The sequence below is a fragment of the Carcharhinus amblyrhynchos genome, chromosome 1 (genome assembly GCF_965287045.1).
Source record: "Carcharhinus amblyrhynchos chromosome 1, sCarAmb.v2.hapA, whole genome shotgun sequence".
NCBI lineage: Eukaryota > Metazoa > Chordata > Chondrichthyes > Carcharhiniformes > Carcharhinidae > Carcharhinus > Carcharhinus amblyrhynchos.
Window position 1 is genome coordinate 171,822,761 of NC_137324.1, and position 21,197 is coordinate 171,843,957.

Consider the following 21,197-nt stretch of genomic DNA (forward strand, 5'->3'; position numbering starts at 1 on the left):
GTATGTGCAATGCAGTACAATATGGGAGCTGTTGAGGTGAATAGCATAGATGTGTCTTAAGGGAATATTACATAAGCACATATAGGAGAAAGCAATAGAAAAATATTGCTGAAAAAGAGGCATGTTGAAGCTTTTCATCTTGCACTCATCAGGACACTGTGCATAGATAACAGTATAAAAGGAGAAAACAAATTAAACCAAATGAGAAGAGAGTGTTGATCGATTGGCACTCAGCAAACTCTTCTCATACAATATAAATTGTTGTTTTCCCTTTATATTGGAATTCCTGTGCGATGTCATTGTGAAATGACATTATAGAACCTTAGTTAAGCCACTTTTGGAATACAATGTTCAATTTTGGTCGCCACACTACCAGAAGGATGTGGAGGCTTTGGAGAAGGTGCAGAAAAGATTTACCAGGATGTTGCCTGGTGTGGAGGGCATTAGCTATGAGGAGAGGTTGGAAAAACTTGGTTTGTTTTCGCTGGAAATACGGAGGTTGAGGGGAGGCCTGACAGAAGTCTACAAGATTAGGAGAGGCATGGACAGAGTGGATAGTCAGAAGCTTTTTCCCAGAGTGGAAGAGTCAATTAATAGGGGGCGTTGGTTTAAGATGTGAGGAGCAAGGTTTAAAGGAGATGTGTGAGGCAATTTTTTTTATTACACAGAGGGTGGTGGGTGCATGGAACTCACTGCCAGGGGAGGGAGTGGAAGCAGATACGATAGTGACTTTTAAGGGGCATCTTGACAAATACATGAATAGGATGGGAATGGAGAGTTATGGTGTCTGGAAGGGTAGGGGTTTTTAGTTCAGTTGGGCAGCATAGTCGGTGCAGGCTTGGAGGGCCGAAGGGCCTGTTCCTGTACTTTAATTTTCTTTTTTTTGTCCTGGTGGGTTCAAGATGAAAAGCTTCGAGATGTATCTTTCTTCAGCAATATTCAAGTCCTGTGCTAACAAAGGGAAGGATACGCTGGTAGGCATGTGGGGGAGGAAGGTGACAGAGACCACATGGGTTGAAAAGTCTATTACTGAGTTGCAAATTCCACCTGGAGGACACTCACCGGCCGTCCGTGTATGCTCTCGTAGTACAGAAGGCCTTTCTGCAGGGCCACCTTCTCGCTTGCAATCTCGTCGCGGGTCATGTCCTGTTTAGAGAGACCGATATCTTAGTGACTGGGCCACAGGAACAACAAGATGTCAACTCTTGACTGTAAGCAATGGGCTGGGGCAGAGGTGGAAGTGGGATTTGGGTACCTGCCCAGCAGCGCAAAAGATGGCAACTTACCCAAAGGTCAGCACCTCTCCACAATGCAGCACTCCTGCACTCCCGTACTGGGTGCATCCAGAGTAGCACAGTGGTTAGCACTGCTGCCTCGCAGCACCAGGGACCCGGGTTCGATTCCTGGCTTCAGTCACTGTCTGTGAGGACTTTACACATTTTTCCCGCGTCTGCGTGGGTTTCCTCCGGGTGCTCCGATTTCCTCCCACAGTCCAAAGATGTGCGGGTTAGGTGGATTGGCCATGATAAATTGCCCCTTTGTGTGAGGAGGGCGAGCAGGGTAAATACATGTGGTTAGGGGGGTAGGGCCTGGATGGGATGGTTGTCAATGCAGACTCGATGGGCCAAATGGCCTCTTCCTGCACTGTAGGGTTTCTATGATTATGTGCTCAAGTCTTTGGAGTGAGACAGTGAACCCTGCGGCTTTCTGCCTCAGGAGGTGAGGGAGTGACCCACTGAGTCACATCTGATGCAAGTGGGCAACGCAGAGCTGCCGATGTCTTGGTTACCTTGATATCTTCGGGGCGCGCCACCTCGGCTCGCTTGTCCTGCAGCTTCTTCAGGATGATGTCGAGCGTCACGTCCACCGCTGGCTTCGGTGCCTTCTCCGCCACCTCCTGCTTCTTATCCTGCTCCTTCTCTGGCCCCTTCTCCAGTTGCGAGCCAAAGCTTTTTGGGAGGGTGTTGCTGCGCTGCCTCATCTGGGGGACAACATCTTCCTCAGAGACCTTCAGCTTCGATTCTGCCACAGAGAGAAAAATCAGAAGACTTCGTCAAAGGCTTGCGTCAAAAATGACACCAAGACTGCTGGCATAGTGGATAGTGAAGAAGGTTATCTAAGATTGCAAGAGGATCTTGATCAACTGGGCCAGCAGGCTGATGAATGAAGGATGGAGCTTCATTTAGATAAATACGAGGTGACGCAGTTTGGTCGACTGAACCAGGGCAGGATTTACTCAGTTAATGGTAGGGGACTGGGGAGAGTTACAGAACAAAGAGATCGAGGGGTACAGTTCATAGCTCCTTGAAAGTGGTGTCACAGATGGACCTAGTGGTGAAGAAGGCATTCGGCATGCTTGGTTTCATTGGTCAGAACATTGAATACAGGAGTTGGGATGTCTTGTTGAAATTGTACAAGACATTGGTAAGGCCACATTTGGAATACTGTGTACAGTTCTGGTCACCCTATTACAGAAACGATATTATTAAACTAGAAAGAGTGCAGAAAAGACTTGCGAGGATGCTACCGGGACTTAATGGTTTAAGTTATAACAAGATGCTGGATAGACTGGGACTTTTTTCTCTGGAGCATAGGAGGCTTAGGGATGATCTTATAGAGGGCTATAAAATATTGAGGGGCATAGATCAGCTAGATAGTCAACATCTTTTCCCAACGTTAGGGATCTAAAACTAGAGGGCATGGTTTAAGGAGCGAGGGGAGAGATACAAAAGGGTACAGAGGGTGGTGAGTGTCTGGAACAAGCTGCCAGATGCAGTGATACAGGTAGGTACAATTTTGTCTTTTAAAAAGCGTTTGGACAGTTACATGGGTGCGATGGGTATAGAGGGATATGGGCCAGAAGCCGGCAACTGGGACAAGCTTAGTGGTTAAAAAGGGCAGCATGGACAAGTTGGGCTGAAGTGCCTGTTTCCATTCTGTAAACCTCTATGACTCTGTTTAACTTTCGTTCCAGTTAAACATATTTTCGGCCGATCGTGTCCACACTCACACACGTGAACTCCCACCTAATCCCATCTGCCAACACTTGGCCCGTAGCCCTGAATATTATGAGGTGCCAATGTTGCCTCAAAACAGGCTTCGTTTTGAATCAGCTTTAATAACACAAACAGCCTCCTGTTTCAATGTTAACAACATCTCACAAAAGCTGGCAAACTAACGAGTGAGACTAGTAATTTAACACATTAAGAAAATCTTCTTTTGTACAACTGAAAGTCTGATCAACAGCAAAGCTTTCACAAAAGCAACACAATGCGGATGCTGGAAATACTTGGCAGGTGTGGTAGCACCTGTGGACAGAGAGTTAACGCCAACTAACAAGGAGGTGAAAGGTGAAAGGTGTGCAGGAATGTGGGATTGAAGTTACAATCAAATATGGTGATACATTTAACCAAATTATTGGCATTCTTTGAAGGAATCACATGTGCTGTGGATAAAGGGGAACTGATGGATGTGCCATACTTGGATTTAATAAGAGGCCACATCAAAGGATATTGCGTGAAATGAAAGCTCATGATTGGGGGGGAGGGGTAACATATTGACATGGACAATTGGTTAGCTAATAGAAAACAGAGAGTAGGCATAAATGGGTCTTTTTCAGGTTGGCAAGGTGTGATGAGTGATGTGCTGCAGGGATCAGTGTTGGTAACTTCTTACCATTTATATAAATGACTTGGATGAAGAGACTGAAGGTACGGTTGCTAAACTTGCTGATGACACAAAGATCGTTAGGAAAGTAAATTGTGAAGCGGATGTAAGGAGGCTACAAAAAGTCATAGAGGTTAAGTGCATGGAAACAAACTGGCAAAGGGAGTATGATGTGGGCAAATGTGCAATTGTCCATTTTGTCAGGAAGAACTTAAAAAACAAAGCTCAGTACTTAATTGTTGAGAGATTGTAGAGCTCTGAAGTGCAGAGGGACCTGGGTGTTCTAGTGCACGAATCTCTAAAGTCCAGTATTCAGGTACAGCAAGTGCTTAGGAAAGCTAACAGAATGTTATCATTGATTGTGAGGGGAATTGATTACAAAAGCTTGATGTATAGGCCATTGGGGAGACCACATTTGAAGTATTGGTACAGTACTGGTCTCCTTATTTAAAGATGTAAAAGCTTTCGAAGGAATTCAGACAAGGTTTGCTAGAGGAATACTAGGAATGGGCGGTTTGTCTTGCAAGGAAAGATTGGAGAGGTTAGTTTAATATTAAGTTTTGGTTAACATGGCTTCCAGTAATCACCTTCCACCAGCTTGCATTTAGGTAGCGCCTTTAGGGCAGGAAAACATCTGCAGGTGCTTCGCAGGAGCACAATCAAACAGAAGATTTCACACTGAGTCCAGGGAGGAGACGGAGGGAGAGCGGCTGGTTAAAAGAGGAGATTTTAGAGAGCATCGTGAAGGAGGACGTGTGGGTAGAAAGTGGGGGGGGGGGGGAAGAGGTTTAGAGGGGGTTTTCTGCAGTGAAATAGTTGCAGTTACCTTTCAGCTGCTTGCGAAGCTTTGCGAGTTCATTCATCCATTTCAACACTTCGGGATTTGTGGCTTTGTCACTGTGTGAAGGCTGAGGAGAGCGGGAAAACAATAATAATAATCACCAGTGAGAAGAAAGTGAGGAAGAGAGTGTCACAAGGAGAAAACAAGAAGACTTTTCTTCATCGGTTTGGGATCCAAAAGGTGAATTATAAACAACAGATGGACAGGCCCTGACAAATCAGTATGACCCAAAAGAATGCGCTGAACCAGCTGACCCCATTCATGGCACCAGCTGGGGCAAAATTACTGCCCTCAGTTTTCCTACGTGACCTGGTTTTGGTCAGTTTGAAGGGATTCGGGTTGCGGGGGAGGGTTCCCAGCTCTTGATCACTTTTCAGTTTCTCTCCAAACAATCTACAGTCTAGGCTCAATGGAGAAAGTGCAAGGGAGGGATTTCGTGGGACAGTGATAGCGTCCCTATCTATGAGGGGGGATCTTATCGAGACGTATAAGATAATGAAAGGGATGGATAGGGTAGAGGTAGAGAGATTCTTCCTGCTTAGAAAGGACAGTAGGACTAGAGGGCACAGCCTCAAGATAAGGGGGGGGGGGCAGTTTAGGACGGAGTTGAGGAGGAACTTCTTCACTCAAAGGGTGATGAATCTCTGGAATTCTCTGCCCGTTGAATTGGTGGCGGCTACCTTGCTAAATATATTTAAGTCACGGGTAGATAGGTTTTTGACAGACAGGGGAATTAAGGGTTATGGGGAGAAAGCGGGAAAGCAGAACTGATCCACTTCAGATCAGCCATGATCTTACTGAATGGCGGGGCAGGCTCGAGGGGCTAGATGGCCGACTCCTGCTCCTGTTTCTTATGTTCTTATCTTGGAGCCAAAAGCTCTGGGTTCAGGTCCCCCTTCAGGACTTAATGACCATGAAAGGTGCTTTCACAGCCTGGCCAGACAGGCTAATTATCAGCCTGAGTTGGTTTGGGGCAACACGGTGGCACAGTGGTTAGCACTGCTGTCTCGCAGCGCCGGGGACCCGGGTTCAATTCCGGTCTCAGGTCACTGTCTGTGTGGAGTTTGCACGTTCTCCCTGTCTCTGTGTGGGTTTGCCCCCACAGTCCAAAAATGTGCTAGACTGATTGGCCTTGCTAAATTGACCCTAGTGTCAGGGGATTAGCAGGGTAAATACATGGGGTTACGGGAATAGGGGCTGGGTGGGGTTGTTGTCGATGCAGGCTCAAAGGGCTGAATAGCTTCCTTCTATACTGTAGAGATTCCATCCTTCCAATATCGCTGATGGCAGGCGCTAAGAGTGCGAGAGTTTCCTGGTCAGCCACATTGCAGTACTTTGCCAAGCCTAATCATGGACCATGAAAAGTCCATGGTAACCAACACCATCTTATGGTATGGTATCTGAAGGAGAATGAGGTCACACTATGGTCATTGCCTCTGTCTTGAAAACATGACCCTTCTCAGTCAAACAGTCTTTCCATCCCACCAGATTGCTAATAACTTTCATAAGTATTTGAACAAAATGCAAAAAAAAACATGTTTATTAAAAAATGCTCCTGTAACTTTTTTTGGGGCGATTAACATTTAATTGCTGTGGGCTTCAGGGATACCCTCGAATGTTGGCAATGCCACTTTGCACCCAATTCTGCATTCTGTCACCAGCTTGGAAGTTGTCAGCTCAATTCGATTTTTGGTTTGTGGAATCTGAACGTTGATTCCTCCTCCTTAAAACTGACTTTGAATCACTGAATCCCTACAGTGCAGAAGGAGGCCATTTGGCCCATTGAGTCTGCACCAATAACAATCCCACCCAGGCCCTATCCCCACAACCCCATGTTTTTGCCCTGCTAGTCCACCGACATTTAGGGGCAATTTAGCATGATCAATCAACCTAACCCGCACATTTATGGCCTGTGGGAGGAAACTGGAGCACCCGGAGGAAACCCTCACAGACACAGGGAGAACATGCAAACTCCACCCAAGGCCAAAATTGAACGCAGGTCCCTGGCACTGGGAGGCAGCAGTGTTAACCACTGTGCTGCCCTTGACTTTGTTATGTGGGTTATGCCTGGCCCTCAAAGTGACCAATTTATTGCCCTGAGACTGACATTAGTCCTGTCGCTATGGGTTAAGAATGGCCTTAACACAGCCAGGACTGGTAAAGCTGTTCTCACCTCTTAGGATTGATGGCAAGTGACCTACTTGGAACTGTTCCCTCACTCACTAGGATAAAGGTCAAAGGGGCAGAGGGTGAAGCTTTATTAGTGGTAATGTCAACACAATACTCCAATGGCTGCCCCCCATGCAAACTCTACAGTACAGCAGTGGCTGCACTCCAGAAGCACTACACTGGTAGTAAAGTACTCTGGTGACGTCCTGAAAAGCATCATTTATACAAGAAAACTCCCATCACTCCCTCCCTGCCACATATCAAAAGCTGACTCACGCGGTATCTCCTCTCCTCCTCAAATTTCTCCTCAAACCTCCTGATCTTCTTCTTCAAGTTCTGGATCCTCCGGGTCATCTGCGCTGGAGTCAGTTCCTCCCTCTCGTCGTCATAGGAACCGAGGGACGAACTCCGGCGCCTGTTAACAATCAGAACAAGACATTAAACTGCACCACACTCTGCCGCGAATCTAAACGCCGCGCCGACAATCATTCAGCATATTTCTAAGGCACGTCCATCCGTGACCATCATGGATCCAGGAGGAATCATGGAAGCTAGCTGCACAGGAGGAGGCCACTCGACCCGTCATGCCTGTGCCAACTCTTTGAGAGAGCCATCCAGTTAGTACCAACTCTGTTCTCTTTCCCTGGCTTCCCATTTCAGCTTTCATTAGTTGAATTTAAATTGCGAATGAAGCTCACTCAGTCCATCACACAAACCAGCCTCCCAACCAGTGGCTCCATCTACACTTCCCGCTGTCTTGGGAATAATCAAGGACTCCATGCGCCTGGATATTCTCTCTTCCACCTTCTTCCATCAGGAAACAGATACTGAAAAAGTCTGAAGTCACAAACCAACCGACTCGAGAACAGCACCTTCCCTGCTGCCATCAGACTTTTGAATGGATCTACTGTATATTAAGTTGATCTTTTTCTACACTCCAGCTACAACTGTAACACTACATTCAGCACCCTCCTCTTTCCTGCTCCCCTATGTACTCTATGAACAGTATGCGTTGTCTGTATAGCGCGCAAGAATCAATACTTTTCACCGCATCCCAATACATGTGACAATAACAAATCCAATCAAACCAGTGGGGCAGTCATTTTGCTTCTGGTTACCTCCTCCTGCCCGGACACTAAGGAGTTAAAACCAATCCCCCTTGTTTCAAAATTTGTTATAAATTAACTGAGGCTAAAAATTAAGATAAGCTAAACTGACAGAGACTTCTCGAGGTTGCCACAGCGGGCGAAAACCAAACCCCTCGCCCACACTCACCTCATGAAGGAATGGGAATTAGGAGGTGATGGAGGCACTTCTGTATCATTGAGGAACTGCTGGCTCTGACCATAGGCGTAGAATCGAGGAGACAACATGGGGTCGGAGTCTTCCTCCAGCAGCTGGCGAATCAGTCGGCCAGCCTGGGGCGACACACTCGCTTCCTCGGGCTCTGCATCCGGACTTTTCCACACTGGGTGTGCTGGGACTGGCTCTGGAACAATAACAACAAGCGGCCACAGTGTTAAAGCTTTCGCCGTTACTGCTGAGTGCCCGTGAGTATCATTTTCCAGCTTGTAAGCAGGAAGGAGAAATCAAAGTTCCGCTGTTATCCTCAGCACACACATTTCACACAGGGCTGGTCACCTTGGGGTTTTATCCTAGGCTGGATAATCATGCTTCCCCCCACACCCTCCCAAAATATATCTGTGTGCTTGTACATTGGCATGTTTATGTATTTGTGTGTGTTTTTCACATGCATAGGTGTGTTTACATGTGTGTATGTCCATTTGAGTCCACATGCATAGGTGTGTTTACACGTGTGTTTGCATGCATAGGTATGTTCATGAATGCGTGTGTACTTGTGCATGTGTGTTTGCAAGCATAGGCATGTTTACATATGTGTTCGTTTGTGTGCGTGTCCATTTGTTTATGTTCACATGGAAACGTATGTTTACATGTGTCTATTTGTTTGTGTGCATAGAATCCTTATAGTGAAGGAGGCCATTCAGCCCATTGAGTCTGTACCAACCACAATCCCACCCTGGCCCTATTCCCATAAACCCACATATTTACCCTGCTAATCCCCTGATACTTGGGGCAATTTCGATGGCCCATCAACCGTACCTGCATCTTTGGACTGTGGGAGGAAATCCACGCAGACATGGGCAAAACGTGCAAATTCCATGCAGACAGTGACCTGAGCCAGGCGCTGTGAGGCAGCAGTGCTAACCACTGTGCCGCCCTCATATACATATATAGGTGTTCTTACGTAAATCACTCAAAGCAGCTTGTCACCCATTGACACTGTCTGCACTTCCCGCTGCCTTGGAAAAGCAGCCAGCATAATTAAGCATCCTAGGACATTCTCTTTTCCACCTATTTCTGTGGAGAAAAAGATACTAAAGTCTGAAGTCATGTACCAACTGACTCAAGAATAGCTTCTTCCCTGCTGCCATCAGACTTTTGAATGGATCTACCTGGCACTAAACTGATCTTTCTCTACACCCTAGCTTTGACTGTTACACTACATTCTGCACATTCTCCTTTCCTTCTCTGTAAATATGTATCATACGCAAGAAACAATATTTTTCACTGTATACATGTGGCAATAGTAAGCCAAATCAAAGTTAGTACGTGTGTGTGCGTTTTTATTTCCCTGCTTATCTGTGTGCCTGGGTGAGACGACACATGTGTCTTTGCTATTTACAATTATTAAACGTATGATGTAACATGTCAGCCAGCGACTGGAATGAAATCTATCACTGCTCACTATGCAGCACTCAGAAACCTCAAAGGCAAAACAGAGTCACGATTCAAGCCAGAACTCATTCCATTCCACAAGAGAAAGCCTTCAACTCCCGCTATCTGTACGAATGATGATAGCTTTCACTCAAAAATGTAAAACATTCAGAAAATAACGGTGCTACTCCGTCCCAAGGCAGCGGATTCTGATCTGTCCTAAGGACACACCAATCAAAAAGGTTTCATCTTCACAACTTCCTTGGAAGGGCGTAATTAACATGAAGGGTGGAACCTACCAAGGAAGCAATCAAAAAAGAGTTTTTCCACCCAGACTGAAGGAGTGTAACTAAATAATAATGAACTGGAGGGAGCATTTAATCGAGTTATGTGACAGCTTGGACACTGGTATAGAAAGAACACCTTGCGCTGGTCATTACCTCCCCACTCCTGGCCCTCCGACAGGCCGGTCAGGTCCAAGCGAGGGATCTCCAGAGATGCACTCCCCTCTGGGGTGGCTGCTTCGGGACTCCTCGGTGACTTGGCCACGTCGCTTTGATTTGCAGATTCCTGGATCCTCATGGCCGAATTCTAGCAAATCCGCAAACAAGACGAATCAAATCAGTCGATTTAATTTATTTTAGGGAAGGAAATAAAGGCAGTGGATTTAAAAAAAAGAATCGTGAAAGAGGGAGAGGCTGGAGCTGCTCTAGCGCTAGCTGAAGTTGGAAACGTACACACACACACCAGTGAAAAAAAATCCCTCTTATAAAGAGATCGTGGACCCTCCCACTGCGCTGAAATGCTGATCTCTCAGATGTGGAGGCAGCCCATCTGTTTTGTTTTGCGCTGCCTTTTGGAAATGACAGACAGCTTACCGCCCGCACCACCCCACCCCAAAGCATGTTTACATCTTAACAGTACTTGCCATGAGAAGCCACTCTCTGCAGGGAATATAAAGCTCCCCACAGCCCTTAACAGTGAGATGCAGCTGGCTAAAGATTGTCTCTCTCTCTCTATCTGCTGTCAAGATTGGCAAAGAAAGGGAGAGGGGGGAGGGGGGGGGGAGAGAAAGAGCCAGAGAGTTGAGGGAGGGTTGCCGATGTGTACTGAGTGTGTGTGTACATGCAAGCGCGCACACACACACACACACACACACTCAGACAGACAGCAACACAACCATTAATGCCTCTAATTACTGGCCACACTTTGGATTTCCTGCAATGCTGCACCAAATGATAGGGAGGGAATTGATAAATGCACCAGATCCTGGGCGGTGGAGTTCTATTAATAGACCAGGAACTGGACTTGGGGGGGGGGGCCCCCCCCTCCACATATACACAGCAACAGCAGCAGCAGCACGCTCACTACGTGACTCCCAAGCAGGCACCTCTGAACAAAAGAACAGGCTGGTGCTCTGGGACTCGCTGTTCTCTTGGCTAACAGCCAGCTGCAGCTACACCGAGCCCAGCAGAGCCGCTGTCCGATTCATCGCTTAATCTCCGCCAGGCCGTTCGTGACAAGAGGTGTTCCTTCCACCCACTGTCACAGAAAGAGATACTGCACAGATACTGCACAGACATAGATACCGCACATGCAACAAACACTGTCACAGTGACTTCGTTGCAGTGTTATTGTTAGCCTACTTGTGACACTGACAAAACGTGAAATTGACGGCGATCCACTTTTTTTCCCCCAAGATATCTTAGAGTAGAATAGAATCACAGAACCCTACACTAGGATTTCTTAACCTCGCTCGGTTGAGGCTCATAAATTCCTGCTCCAGACCAACGGAGAATTACATTCTGCGAACCTCATGGTGTTAAAATTCCAGCCCGACGGTGCAGAAGGAGGCCATTCAGCCCACTGAGTCTGCAATGACCACAATCCCACCGAGGAACCTATCCCCATAACCCCATGCGTTTACCCTGGCTAGTCCCCCTGACACTAAGAGGCAATTTAGCGTAGCCAGCTAACCCACACATCCTTGGACTCCATGATGTGGAGTTGCCGGTGTTGGACTGGGGTAGACACAGTAAGTAGCCTCACAACACCAGGTTAAATCCAATAGCACCAACTTTCGGCGTGCCGCTCACCTGATGAAGGAGTGGCACTCCTGCTACCAAATAAACCTGCTGGACTTTAACTTGGTGTTGTAAGACTTCTTACTGCATCTTTGGACCGTGGGAGGAAACCGGAACACCCAGAGGAAACCCACACAGACACCGGGAGAATGTATAAACTCCACACAGACAGTGACCCAAGCCGGGAATTGATCCCTGGCATCCCAGTGCTAACCACTGTGCCACTGCGTCCATCTTGAAACCATTTAGCCTGTATTGAGTGCGATGACCATAAGATAAGGGTCATTACAGCTTGGGGGATAATATAACTGTGGAAGGGTAGTTGTGAGCTGATTTTCTTCTTAACATTTATTTACTGTTGTCACAAGTAGGCTTATATTGTATGAACTTGATCTTTCACTACACCCTAGCTATGACTGTAAAACTACATTCTCTATGAACGGTATGCTTTGTCTGGATTGTGCGATACAAACAATACTTTTCAAAGTATAGTAATACATGTGACAATAATAAATCAAATCAAATGCATGAACACCATAATGAAGTTACTGTGAAAATCCCCGAGTCGCCACACTGCGGCGCCTGTTTATTGAGGGAAATTTTAGCATGGCCAATGCACCTGACCAGCACGTCTTTCGGACTGTGGGAGGAAACCAGAGCACCCGGAGGAAACCCACACAGACACGGGGAGAATGTGCAGACTCCACACAGACAGTCACCCAAGCCGGACATGGAACCAGGGTGCCTGGCGCTGTGAGGCAGCAGTGCTAACCACTGTGCCACAGTGCCACCAATGAAGACGTGTGTTTGTGTGTGTAAGATGTACTAGTGAGTGTGTAAGAATTGGGGGGGAGGGGGGTTTGTGACTGACAGAGCAGCGTGTGTGTGTGTGTGGGCAGGGGGACTTGTAAATGAGTAGGAAGGCGTTACAAACCTGTAGAGGACTAGGGGTCCTGATAAGTGTGTATGACCTGCAGGGGCGGGGGCAGGGAGGGGGTTTGCAAGCCTATAGAGAACGTGTTGGGGAAAGAGGACTGGTACTGACATAAGTATAAGAGTTGGGGGGCAACATCTCTCAAATTATGCATGATGCTATCATGTAAACTGAACTGATACTCTGATATTGCTCACTCATAACAATCCCCAGGTACCCACTGGACAGTCACGCTCCCCAATCACTAAAAACTGAGACACACGCATTGGCCAAAGGGACTTCAGCAAGAAAAAAAATCCAAGATAAATCTCGCCCCAGAAAGACTTGGCCAGGGACATGGGACAGAATGCTGAATTACAGGAAAGACCAGGATGACTTGTCACCCGACACAGACGAGGGGGGGGTTGTGCGGGGGTGGGGGTGTTGGTAAAATCCTGGGATAGGAGAAGTCCAACCCTGACAACAACAAATTGTATTTATATTGCACCTTTGACATAGCATTCTGAGAGACTAGGATGTTTTTGTCCATGAATCCCAGAATGTTTGCATGCAGGTACAGCATCAGCAAGGAAAATAGTTATGTTTGACTTAATTGTCAGATGGTTGAAGGAGAAAATTGAGCAATTCTTGCTGCAATTGCTGCAATTATAAAAGAATTCTTACAGTGCAAAAGAAGGCCATTTGACCCATTGAGCCTGCACCAACAACAATCCTATCCAGGCCCTATCCCCGTAATCCCACATATTTACCCCACTAATTTCCATGACACTAAAGGGCAATTTAGCATCGTCAATCAACCTAACCAGCACATCTTCGGACTACGGGAGGAAACCAGAGAACCCGGAGGAAACCCACGCGGGAAAGCGTACAAACTCCACACAGACAGTTTCCGAGGCTGGAATTGAACCCGGGTCCCTGGCATTGTGAGGCAGCAGTGTTAACCACTGTGCCACCGTGCTGCCCTCGGGCCCCTTCCCACCCGACACTGTTCCCGTGGGAAACACTGTTCTATCTTCCCAGAAACCAGTGGCAGGGAAACCTTTGTGAGTTCTCCTCAAACACCTGAAGATCCCTAACCTAGGAAAACGAGCTGTGGTCATGGAGGCAGTTCTTACTAAGGCAGAGCGAGGTTTGCAAGAAGCAACATCTGACCCCCAGAACATCAAAGTTGCCAATATTCAGGCAAGGACAGGGCGTTTTCTTCTCCAATGGGCACTGTTCATCCTGTTGGTTTTTATACTGATTTAAGCATTAAGGTGGCATATGGGAAAGCCATTTAAGATGTGGAGATGCTGACGTTGGACTGGGGTAAACACATAAGAACATAAGAACATAAGGAATAGGAGCAGGAGTAGGCCATCCAGCCCTTCGAGCCTGCCCCGCCATTCAATAAGATCATGGCTGATCTGTCGCTGCTCAGTTCCACTTTCCTGCCCTCTCCCCATAACCCTTAATCCCCTCTCCTATCAAAAACCCATCAACCCGCGTCTTAAAAATATTTAGCGAGGCAGCCTCCACCACTTCAACGGGCAGAGAATTCCAGAGATTCACCACCCTTTGAGTGAAGAAGTTCCTCCTCAACTCCGTTCTAAACCGCCCTCCTTTTATCTTGAGGCTGTGCCCCCTAGTCCTACTGTCTTTTTTGAGCGGGAAGAGTTACAGTAAGAAGTCTCCCAACACCAGGGTTGGACTTTAACCTGGTGTTGTGAGACTTCTTAAAGCCATTTAAGCCAGTGAGTGGTTAGGATGTGGAATGGTCCATCTGAGAGTGTTCTTATTTGTTCTTTCATGGGATGTGGGCATTACTGACAAGGCTAGCATTTGTCGCTCGTCCCTTGAACTGAGTGGCTTGATGCACCATTGCAAAGGGCAGTTAAGAGTCAGCCCATTGTTGTTGCTCTGGAGTCACATGTAGGCCAGACCAGGTAAGGAGGCAGATTTCCTTCCCTAAAGACCTCTAGTGAACCAGATGGTGTTTTTTTTTTGGTTTCACGGTCAGCTTTTCAATTCCAGATTATTACGAGAATTTCCACTAACTCCTGGAGGTGGGAGAGGGTGGGTGGTAGGATTTGAACCCTAGTCCCCCAGAATGTTAGCCTGGGCTTCAGGTTACTAGTCCAGTGACATTACCACCATCTCTCCTTATGAGTGGAGGAGCAGGGTCAATGGTGGATTTCGAAAGGGAGTCGGATAATTTTCTGAAGAGAAAAGTATTTCAGGGCAATGGGGCAAAGGCAGAGGGAATGCGAATAGGAGGGCTACTCTGCGGGAGAGCTGGTAAGGTTATGACGGGCCGAACAGCCTCGTTCTGTACAGCAATTCAACAAACATTGAACTGACTGCTCCACCGTCACTTTTAAAAACAAGATTCAAAATCTCAGGCTGCCACAGGGGGATACGAACACACATTCCCTGGCTTACTCCTCTGGCTTCATAACCATTACACTGCTGCACTGTGTCAGCATAAAAGCTACAGTGTAACCTGGCATAAAAGGATTACTTCTACACATCGCTGAGTACTCTGTGGAAATCATGGGCTACAGTTCAGAATGAGCTTTCACAACAAAAACGTTAGTGTATTTTACTTCATCAGATCAAACTCAATTGAGATTTAAACACTTGCAGGAAAACGGAACAACTTTTAAAGTCAAATTAGCCTAGATTACTGACGAACCCTGCCAGTGCTTGGGGGGAGGCCATTCGGCCCATCAAGCATGTACCAGCTTTCTCAAAAGAGCATCTCACCCAGGCCCTCCCCTCCACCCTCTCCCCCAAAAACATACAAAAGTCCGAGATCACGTACCAACGAACTCAAGAACAGCTTCTTCCCTGCGACCACCAGACTTTTGAATGGGCCTACCACATATTTACCTGATCTTTCTCTACACCCTAGCTATGACTGTAATATATTCTGCACCCTCTCCTTTCCTGCTCCTCTATGTACTGTATGAATGGTATGCTTTTGTCTGCATCGTGCGCAAGAAACAATACTTTTCGCCGCACCCCAACACGTGCGACAATAATCAAATCAAATCGAATCATAACCCCACACATTTACCATGGACAATCCAGCATACCTGCATATCTTTGGACTTGTTTTGTTCACTCCCATTCATGCAACATCTCGCTTCTAAACCCATGCAGCGCCTTGTCGCCTCCCCTACCTTTTCCAACCCCACAACCCTCTGAGATTTCTGCACTCCTCTAATTCTGGCCACTTGTGCATACCCCGATTTCAGTCGCTCTGCCACTTGTGGCTGCAGCTTCAGTTATTCAGGCCCCCCAGCTGTGGAATTCTCTCCCTATCCCTCTCTGACTTTCGATCTTGCTGTCCTCCTTAAAAAAAAACCTACCTCTTTAACCAGGTTTTTGGTCATCTGAGCTAATATCTCCTTATGTGGCCTGGTTATACTTGGTTATACAATGCTCCAGTGAAGTGCCTCTGGGGTGTTTCACTACCCGAAGCCGAAAAAAAGAATAAAACTTGGGAAATGACTGGTTCTTTCTGAACTAGTCTGGTGCACCTTAACATGGAACTCCAGCTCGGAACGGTCCCAGTCATTTCCCAAGTTTCACTTCTTTCTCTTTCTGGGTACGTTTGAAGGTGCTCTATAAATATAATTTGTTGTTGTTACTCATCATCCTTTCGTGGTCTAGTTTAACTCAATGTGGTAGCAAATAGAAGTCTCTGGGTTCTACTGTATCATGATGTGGAGATGCTGGCATTGGATTGGGGTAAACACAGTAAGAAGTATAAGACCCCGGTCAGACCCCACTTGGAGTACTGTGCTCAGTTCTGGTCGCCTCATTACAGGAAGGATGTGGAAGCTATTGAAAGGGTGCAGAGGAGATTTACAAGGATGTTACCTGGATTGGGTGGCATGCCTTATGAGGATAGGTTGAGAGAGCTCAATCTTTTCTCCTCAGAGAGACGAAGGATGAGAGGGGACCTGATAGAGGCGTATATGATGATGAGAGGTATTGATCAGGCGGGCTTTCAGAGGCTTTTCCTCAGGGCTGAAATGGCTGCCACAAGAGGACACAGGTTTAAGGTGCTGGGGAGCTGGTACAGAGGAGACGTCAGGGGTAAGTTTTTCACTCAGGGGGTGGTGGGTGAGTGGAATCGGCTGCTGTCGGTGGTGGTGGAGGCGAACTCGCTGGGGTCTTTTAAGAGACTTCTGGATGAGTACATGGGACTTAATAGGATTGACGGTTATAGATAAGCCTGGTAGGTAGAGATAAGATTGGCGCAACCTGTGGGAGGAAGGGCTTGTTTGTGCTGTAGCTTTTTTCTATGATTCTAAGTCTCACAACACCAGGTTAAAATCCAACAGGTTTATTTTGTAATAAACCCACAAGCTTTCAGAACACTGTTCCTTCGTCAGATGGGTGGAAAGTTCTGATCAGAAACAGTATATAAAGGCGCACACAATTGACAGAATGGTAATTAGAATACGAGTCTTTAGATTTATTATAATATATTATAATAGATATATTAAAGACTCACATCCCACTCAGTATTCTGTAAACTGTGTGTGCCTTTATATGCCCTGTTTCTGATCAAAACTTGCTGCTCACCTGACGAAGGAACAGCGTTTCCGAAAGCTTGTGGGTTTATTATCAAATAAACTTGTTGGACTTTAACCTGGTGCCGTGCGACTTCTTACTGTGTTTTCCACTGTGCCGCCAGACCAATATTAAAACGAGCTGCAGAGTAAATACGTGCAGAGGGGAGGGGGAAGGGCAGTTACGCAAAATACCGTTATAACATTTGTGGTTAGCCAACTGAACTTCTCCTGATCACCGAGGTCCGCCTGGTGAGTTTCAAAAAGGGTTCCACTAACCACAGAAAAGGAAGGTAACAGCAACTTGCACTTAAAGCAGCGACCTTTCTGCTTGAGTTTCCTTTCGATCTTTGGGAAAATGTTCTGGAACATCATGGCGTTGTCAATTTAATTGCCTTGTTTTTGAAGGGATTCCATCTATTCTGTGCCTAACTGTTCATTGGAGAGCAGAGCTCTGGTGCAATGTAATTATATCAATATTGGTGTCCACCATTTCAAACTCATTGGCTACAGAGCAAAGAGTTTTCAGGCAAGTATACAAAGAGTACAAACAGTGCCCCCAAACACACACAGCTGAGTCAAGGTCAAGCCTCGCAAAAATGGCCACCTGGGAGGCAGCAAGGAAGGAAAGTACTTGTATCGCTAATGTTCACGAACTTAACTTTACAGTCAATGAAGTACGTCACTCTTGTAACGTGGGAAATGCAGCAGTCAATGTGTGCACAACAAGATCCCACAAGCACAGATGAACTGACATGTGACTCCAGAGCCACAGCAGTGTGGTTGACTCTCAACTCGGGCATCTAGGGATGGGTAATAAATGCTGGCCAGCCAGCGACAGCCACGTCCCACAAATGAATAAAAAATAAATAAATGACTTATCAGGTCCGGGACACCAGAGAGAACTTCCCAGTTCTTCTTCAAGCAGAAAGGTGGCACAATGGTTAGCACTGTTGCCTCACAACACCAAGAACTCTGGTGACTGACAGTGTGGAGTGATTGTGTGGAGTTTGCATGTTCTCCCCTGTGTCTGTGTAGGTTTCCTCCGGGTGCTCTGGTTTCCTCCCACAGTCCAAAGATGTGCGGGTTAGGTGGATTGGCCATGTAAATTGTCCCTTAATATCAGAGGGATTAGCAGGGTGAATACGTAAGGTTATGGTGATAGGGTGGGATTGTTGTTGGTGCAGGCTCGATGGGCTGAATGGCACTGTAGAGATTCGATGATTACTGTTGGATTTCACACATGGAACCAGGAGGACAGATGAGGGCTTGGTTCAATATCTCACTCAGAAGACAGCGCCACATTCCCACAGTGCAGCAAAGAGGACAATCAGCCGGCTCAAAGCCCCAAGCCATGGTCTGCTGACTCTTGGGATATGAGGGCTGTGGACTAATCTATCAGTGCACTCGGATTGCCACTCATCATGACTCAGTGCTTTCAGAAGGGAAGAAGGAGAGACAATCATTTGGCGTTTCGCTGATGTTCAGCAGCGATACAGACTGAATTTCTGCAGAGCGGTGAGTTCAGAGAAAGGGTGGATGATATTTACCAGGGTTCACATTTTAACCCATCAGTTCTCCTGGCAGATACTGACGGACTCTGGAATTCTCTTCCCCAGAGGGCTGTGGACACTGAGTCACTGAATACGTTCAATACATAGATTGGGAAATTTTTGGGTACTAAAAGAATTAAGGGATATGGGATTAGATTGGGAAGATGTTGAGGTGGGAGATTGGCCATGATTGTATTGAATGGCAATGCAGGCTTGAAGGGCTGAATGGCCTATTTCTTACGTCCCTATGTTTGATTTTGATTTGATTTATTATTGTCACATGTATTAGTATACAGCGAAATGTATTGTGTCTTGTACGCTATACAAAGCTTACTGTTCTTGGAGAAGAAGAGATTGCAGAATGTAGGTGTTACAGTCGTAGCTAGGGTGCAGAGAAAGATCAACTTAGTGCGAGGTAGGTCCATTCAAAAGTCTGACAGCAGGAGAGAAAAAGCTGTTCCTGAGTCCAAAAGGGAAAATGCTGGAAAATCTCAGCAGGTCTGGCAGTGTCTGTAAGGAGAGAAAAGAGCTGATGTTTCGAGTCCAGACGATCCTTTGTCAAAGCTAAAAACGTCTTTTACCTTTGACAAAGGATTGTCTGGACTCGAAACATCAGCTCTTTTCTCTCCTTACAGACACTGCCAGACCTGCTGAGATTTTCCAGCATTTTCCCTTTTGGTTTCAGACTCCAACATCCGCAGTAATTTGATTTTATCCACTTCTTTTGAGTCGGTTGGTATGCGTTCTCAGATTTTTGTACCTTTCTCCCGACGGAAGAAGGTGGAAGAGAGGATGTCCGGGCTGCGCGGAGTCCTTAACTGTGCTGACTGCTTATGGATCCCGCATTTGTTTTTTGTGTTTCAGAATGTCAACATCTGCAGGGGTTTGCCTGCTTTCTCCTGTTCCTTTCAAGAATTGCCTACACTCAAGACTGGACACTGAAGGACACCAGCAATGCTTCCAAACTGTACACAGTGATCCCACCTTCATGATCATGTACGCCACAGTAAATTCTTGAGGATATTATCAATCTGTCCTGAAGGGTTATAATGTTATTTCTCTCAGGGATACACACAAGGTACCAATCCAGCTCCTTCCAAAATTGCTCATATCGGCTGAGGGGGGAGAGGAGGGTTTATTATTGTCACTGGACTAGACATTCAGAGACCCAGCGTAATGCTCTGAAGACCTCATCCGAGTTCAGGTGGTGCAATTCAATAAAAATCGGAAGTTTGATCATGGCGACCATCGTCACAAAAAACCCATCTGATTCATTCCTGCCCTTTAGGGAAGGGCATCGGCCATCCTTGTCAGGTCTACACGTGACTCCAGAGCCACGGCAATGTGGTTGGCACTTAAGCTGCCCTAAGAAATGGTCGAACAGGCCACTCAGTTCATGGGAATTAGGGAGAATTCCACTCACAGTTTGCTCCCAGGAGATTCTGTTATGTTGCTTTAGTCTGAAATCTGATCAGAAATCTACATCCTAGAGGATACCTGAGAATGGGGATTCTGAGCAACTTTCTCCCTTTCTGGGTTGAACCCAATTGAAGATTCACTCCACTGAGCAACAGTCCATTACGCAAACCAGCCTCCCATTCATTAACTCCGTCTACACTTCTCGCTGCCTTGGAAAAGCAGCCAGCATAATCAAGGACCCCGAGCATCCCGGACATTCTGGGTGGGATTTTACTGCTTTGTTCGGGCAAGACCAGAAATTCTCACCCGATGCCAAGATTTCTGTCGTCGGATCCTTGCCCGCACTGATTCTGTGGTGGGCGAGGTGGTAGATTTCCAGCCCCTCTCTTCTACCTTCTTCCATCAGGAAAAAGATACAAAAGTCTTAGATCATGTACCAACTGACTCAAGAACAGCTTCTTCCCTGCCGGCATCAGACTTTTGAATGGACCTACCATACATTAAGCTGATCTTTCTCTACACCTTAGCTATAACTGTAAAATTATATTCTGCACCCTCTCCTTTCCTTCACCCCTACATATTCGATGAATGGTATGTTTTGTCTGTATAGTGCGCAAGAAATAATACTTTTCACTGTATCCCGCAATAGCAAATCCAATCAAAAAAAAACTTTTGTCAGTACAGATTGATTCTGCGGACTAATCGAAGGGTCTAACCACATAGAATCATAAAGCACAGAGGGAGACTATTTGGCCCATCAGGTCTTTGCTGACTCTTTCAAAGACTATTCAATTGATCCCATTGGCTTGCCCTTTCCCCGTCATCCTGCAATTCCTTCCCCCTTTCTGGAAAATATCCAATTCCCATTTGAAAAAGTCACGCCAAATTTTCAGACTACGCAGTCCAGATCATAACAAATAGCTCTGAAAAAATACTGCTCGTGTACTCTCAGCCACAATTTCTCCCCATCAATTCTCACCGAACGTGTGTGGGTTAGGTGCATTGGCTATGCTAAACTGCCCCTTAGTGTCCTGGGATGCACAGGTTACAGGGATTAGTGGGGTTATGGGGATAGGGCCTGGATGGGATTGTTGTCAGTGCAGACTCGATGGGCTGAACAGTCTCCTTGTGTACTATAGGGATTCTATGGTTTCAAATCACTTCCATAGTATGGACGCCTGCAGTAAATTTCCTCTTAACCGTTTCTCCTCAAGAAGAAGCAATTCTGGT

At 46.5% G+C, this 21,197-nt stretch overlaps 1 protein-coding gene across 2 annotated transcripts in view; it reads right to left on the bottom strand.

Annotated features, from left to right (window-relative positions):
- fam13a (family with sequence similarity 13 member A) overlaps nt 1–21,197 on the bottom strand; it is a 211,423-nt gene that overhangs the window by 17,032 nt on the left and 173,194 nt on the right. For both annotated transcript variants that reach the window (XM_080195538.1, XM_080195528.1), the window contains exons 14-19: nt 9,853–10,003; nt 7,952–8,165; nt 6,953–7,091; nt 4,493–4,574; nt 1,790–2,022; nt 1,063–1,146 (exon numbers count right to left, since the gene is read on the bottom strand). In XM_080195538.1, coding sequence (XP_080051664.1) covers nt 1,063–1,146; nt 1,790–2,022; nt 4,493–4,574; nt 6,953–7,091; nt 7,952–8,165; nt 9,853–10,003 — 903 coding nt within the window. The remainder of the gene's footprint in view (nt 1–1,062; nt 1,147–1,789; nt 2,023–4,492; nt 4,575–6,952; nt 7,092–7,951; nt 8,166–9,852; nt 10,004–21,197) is intronic.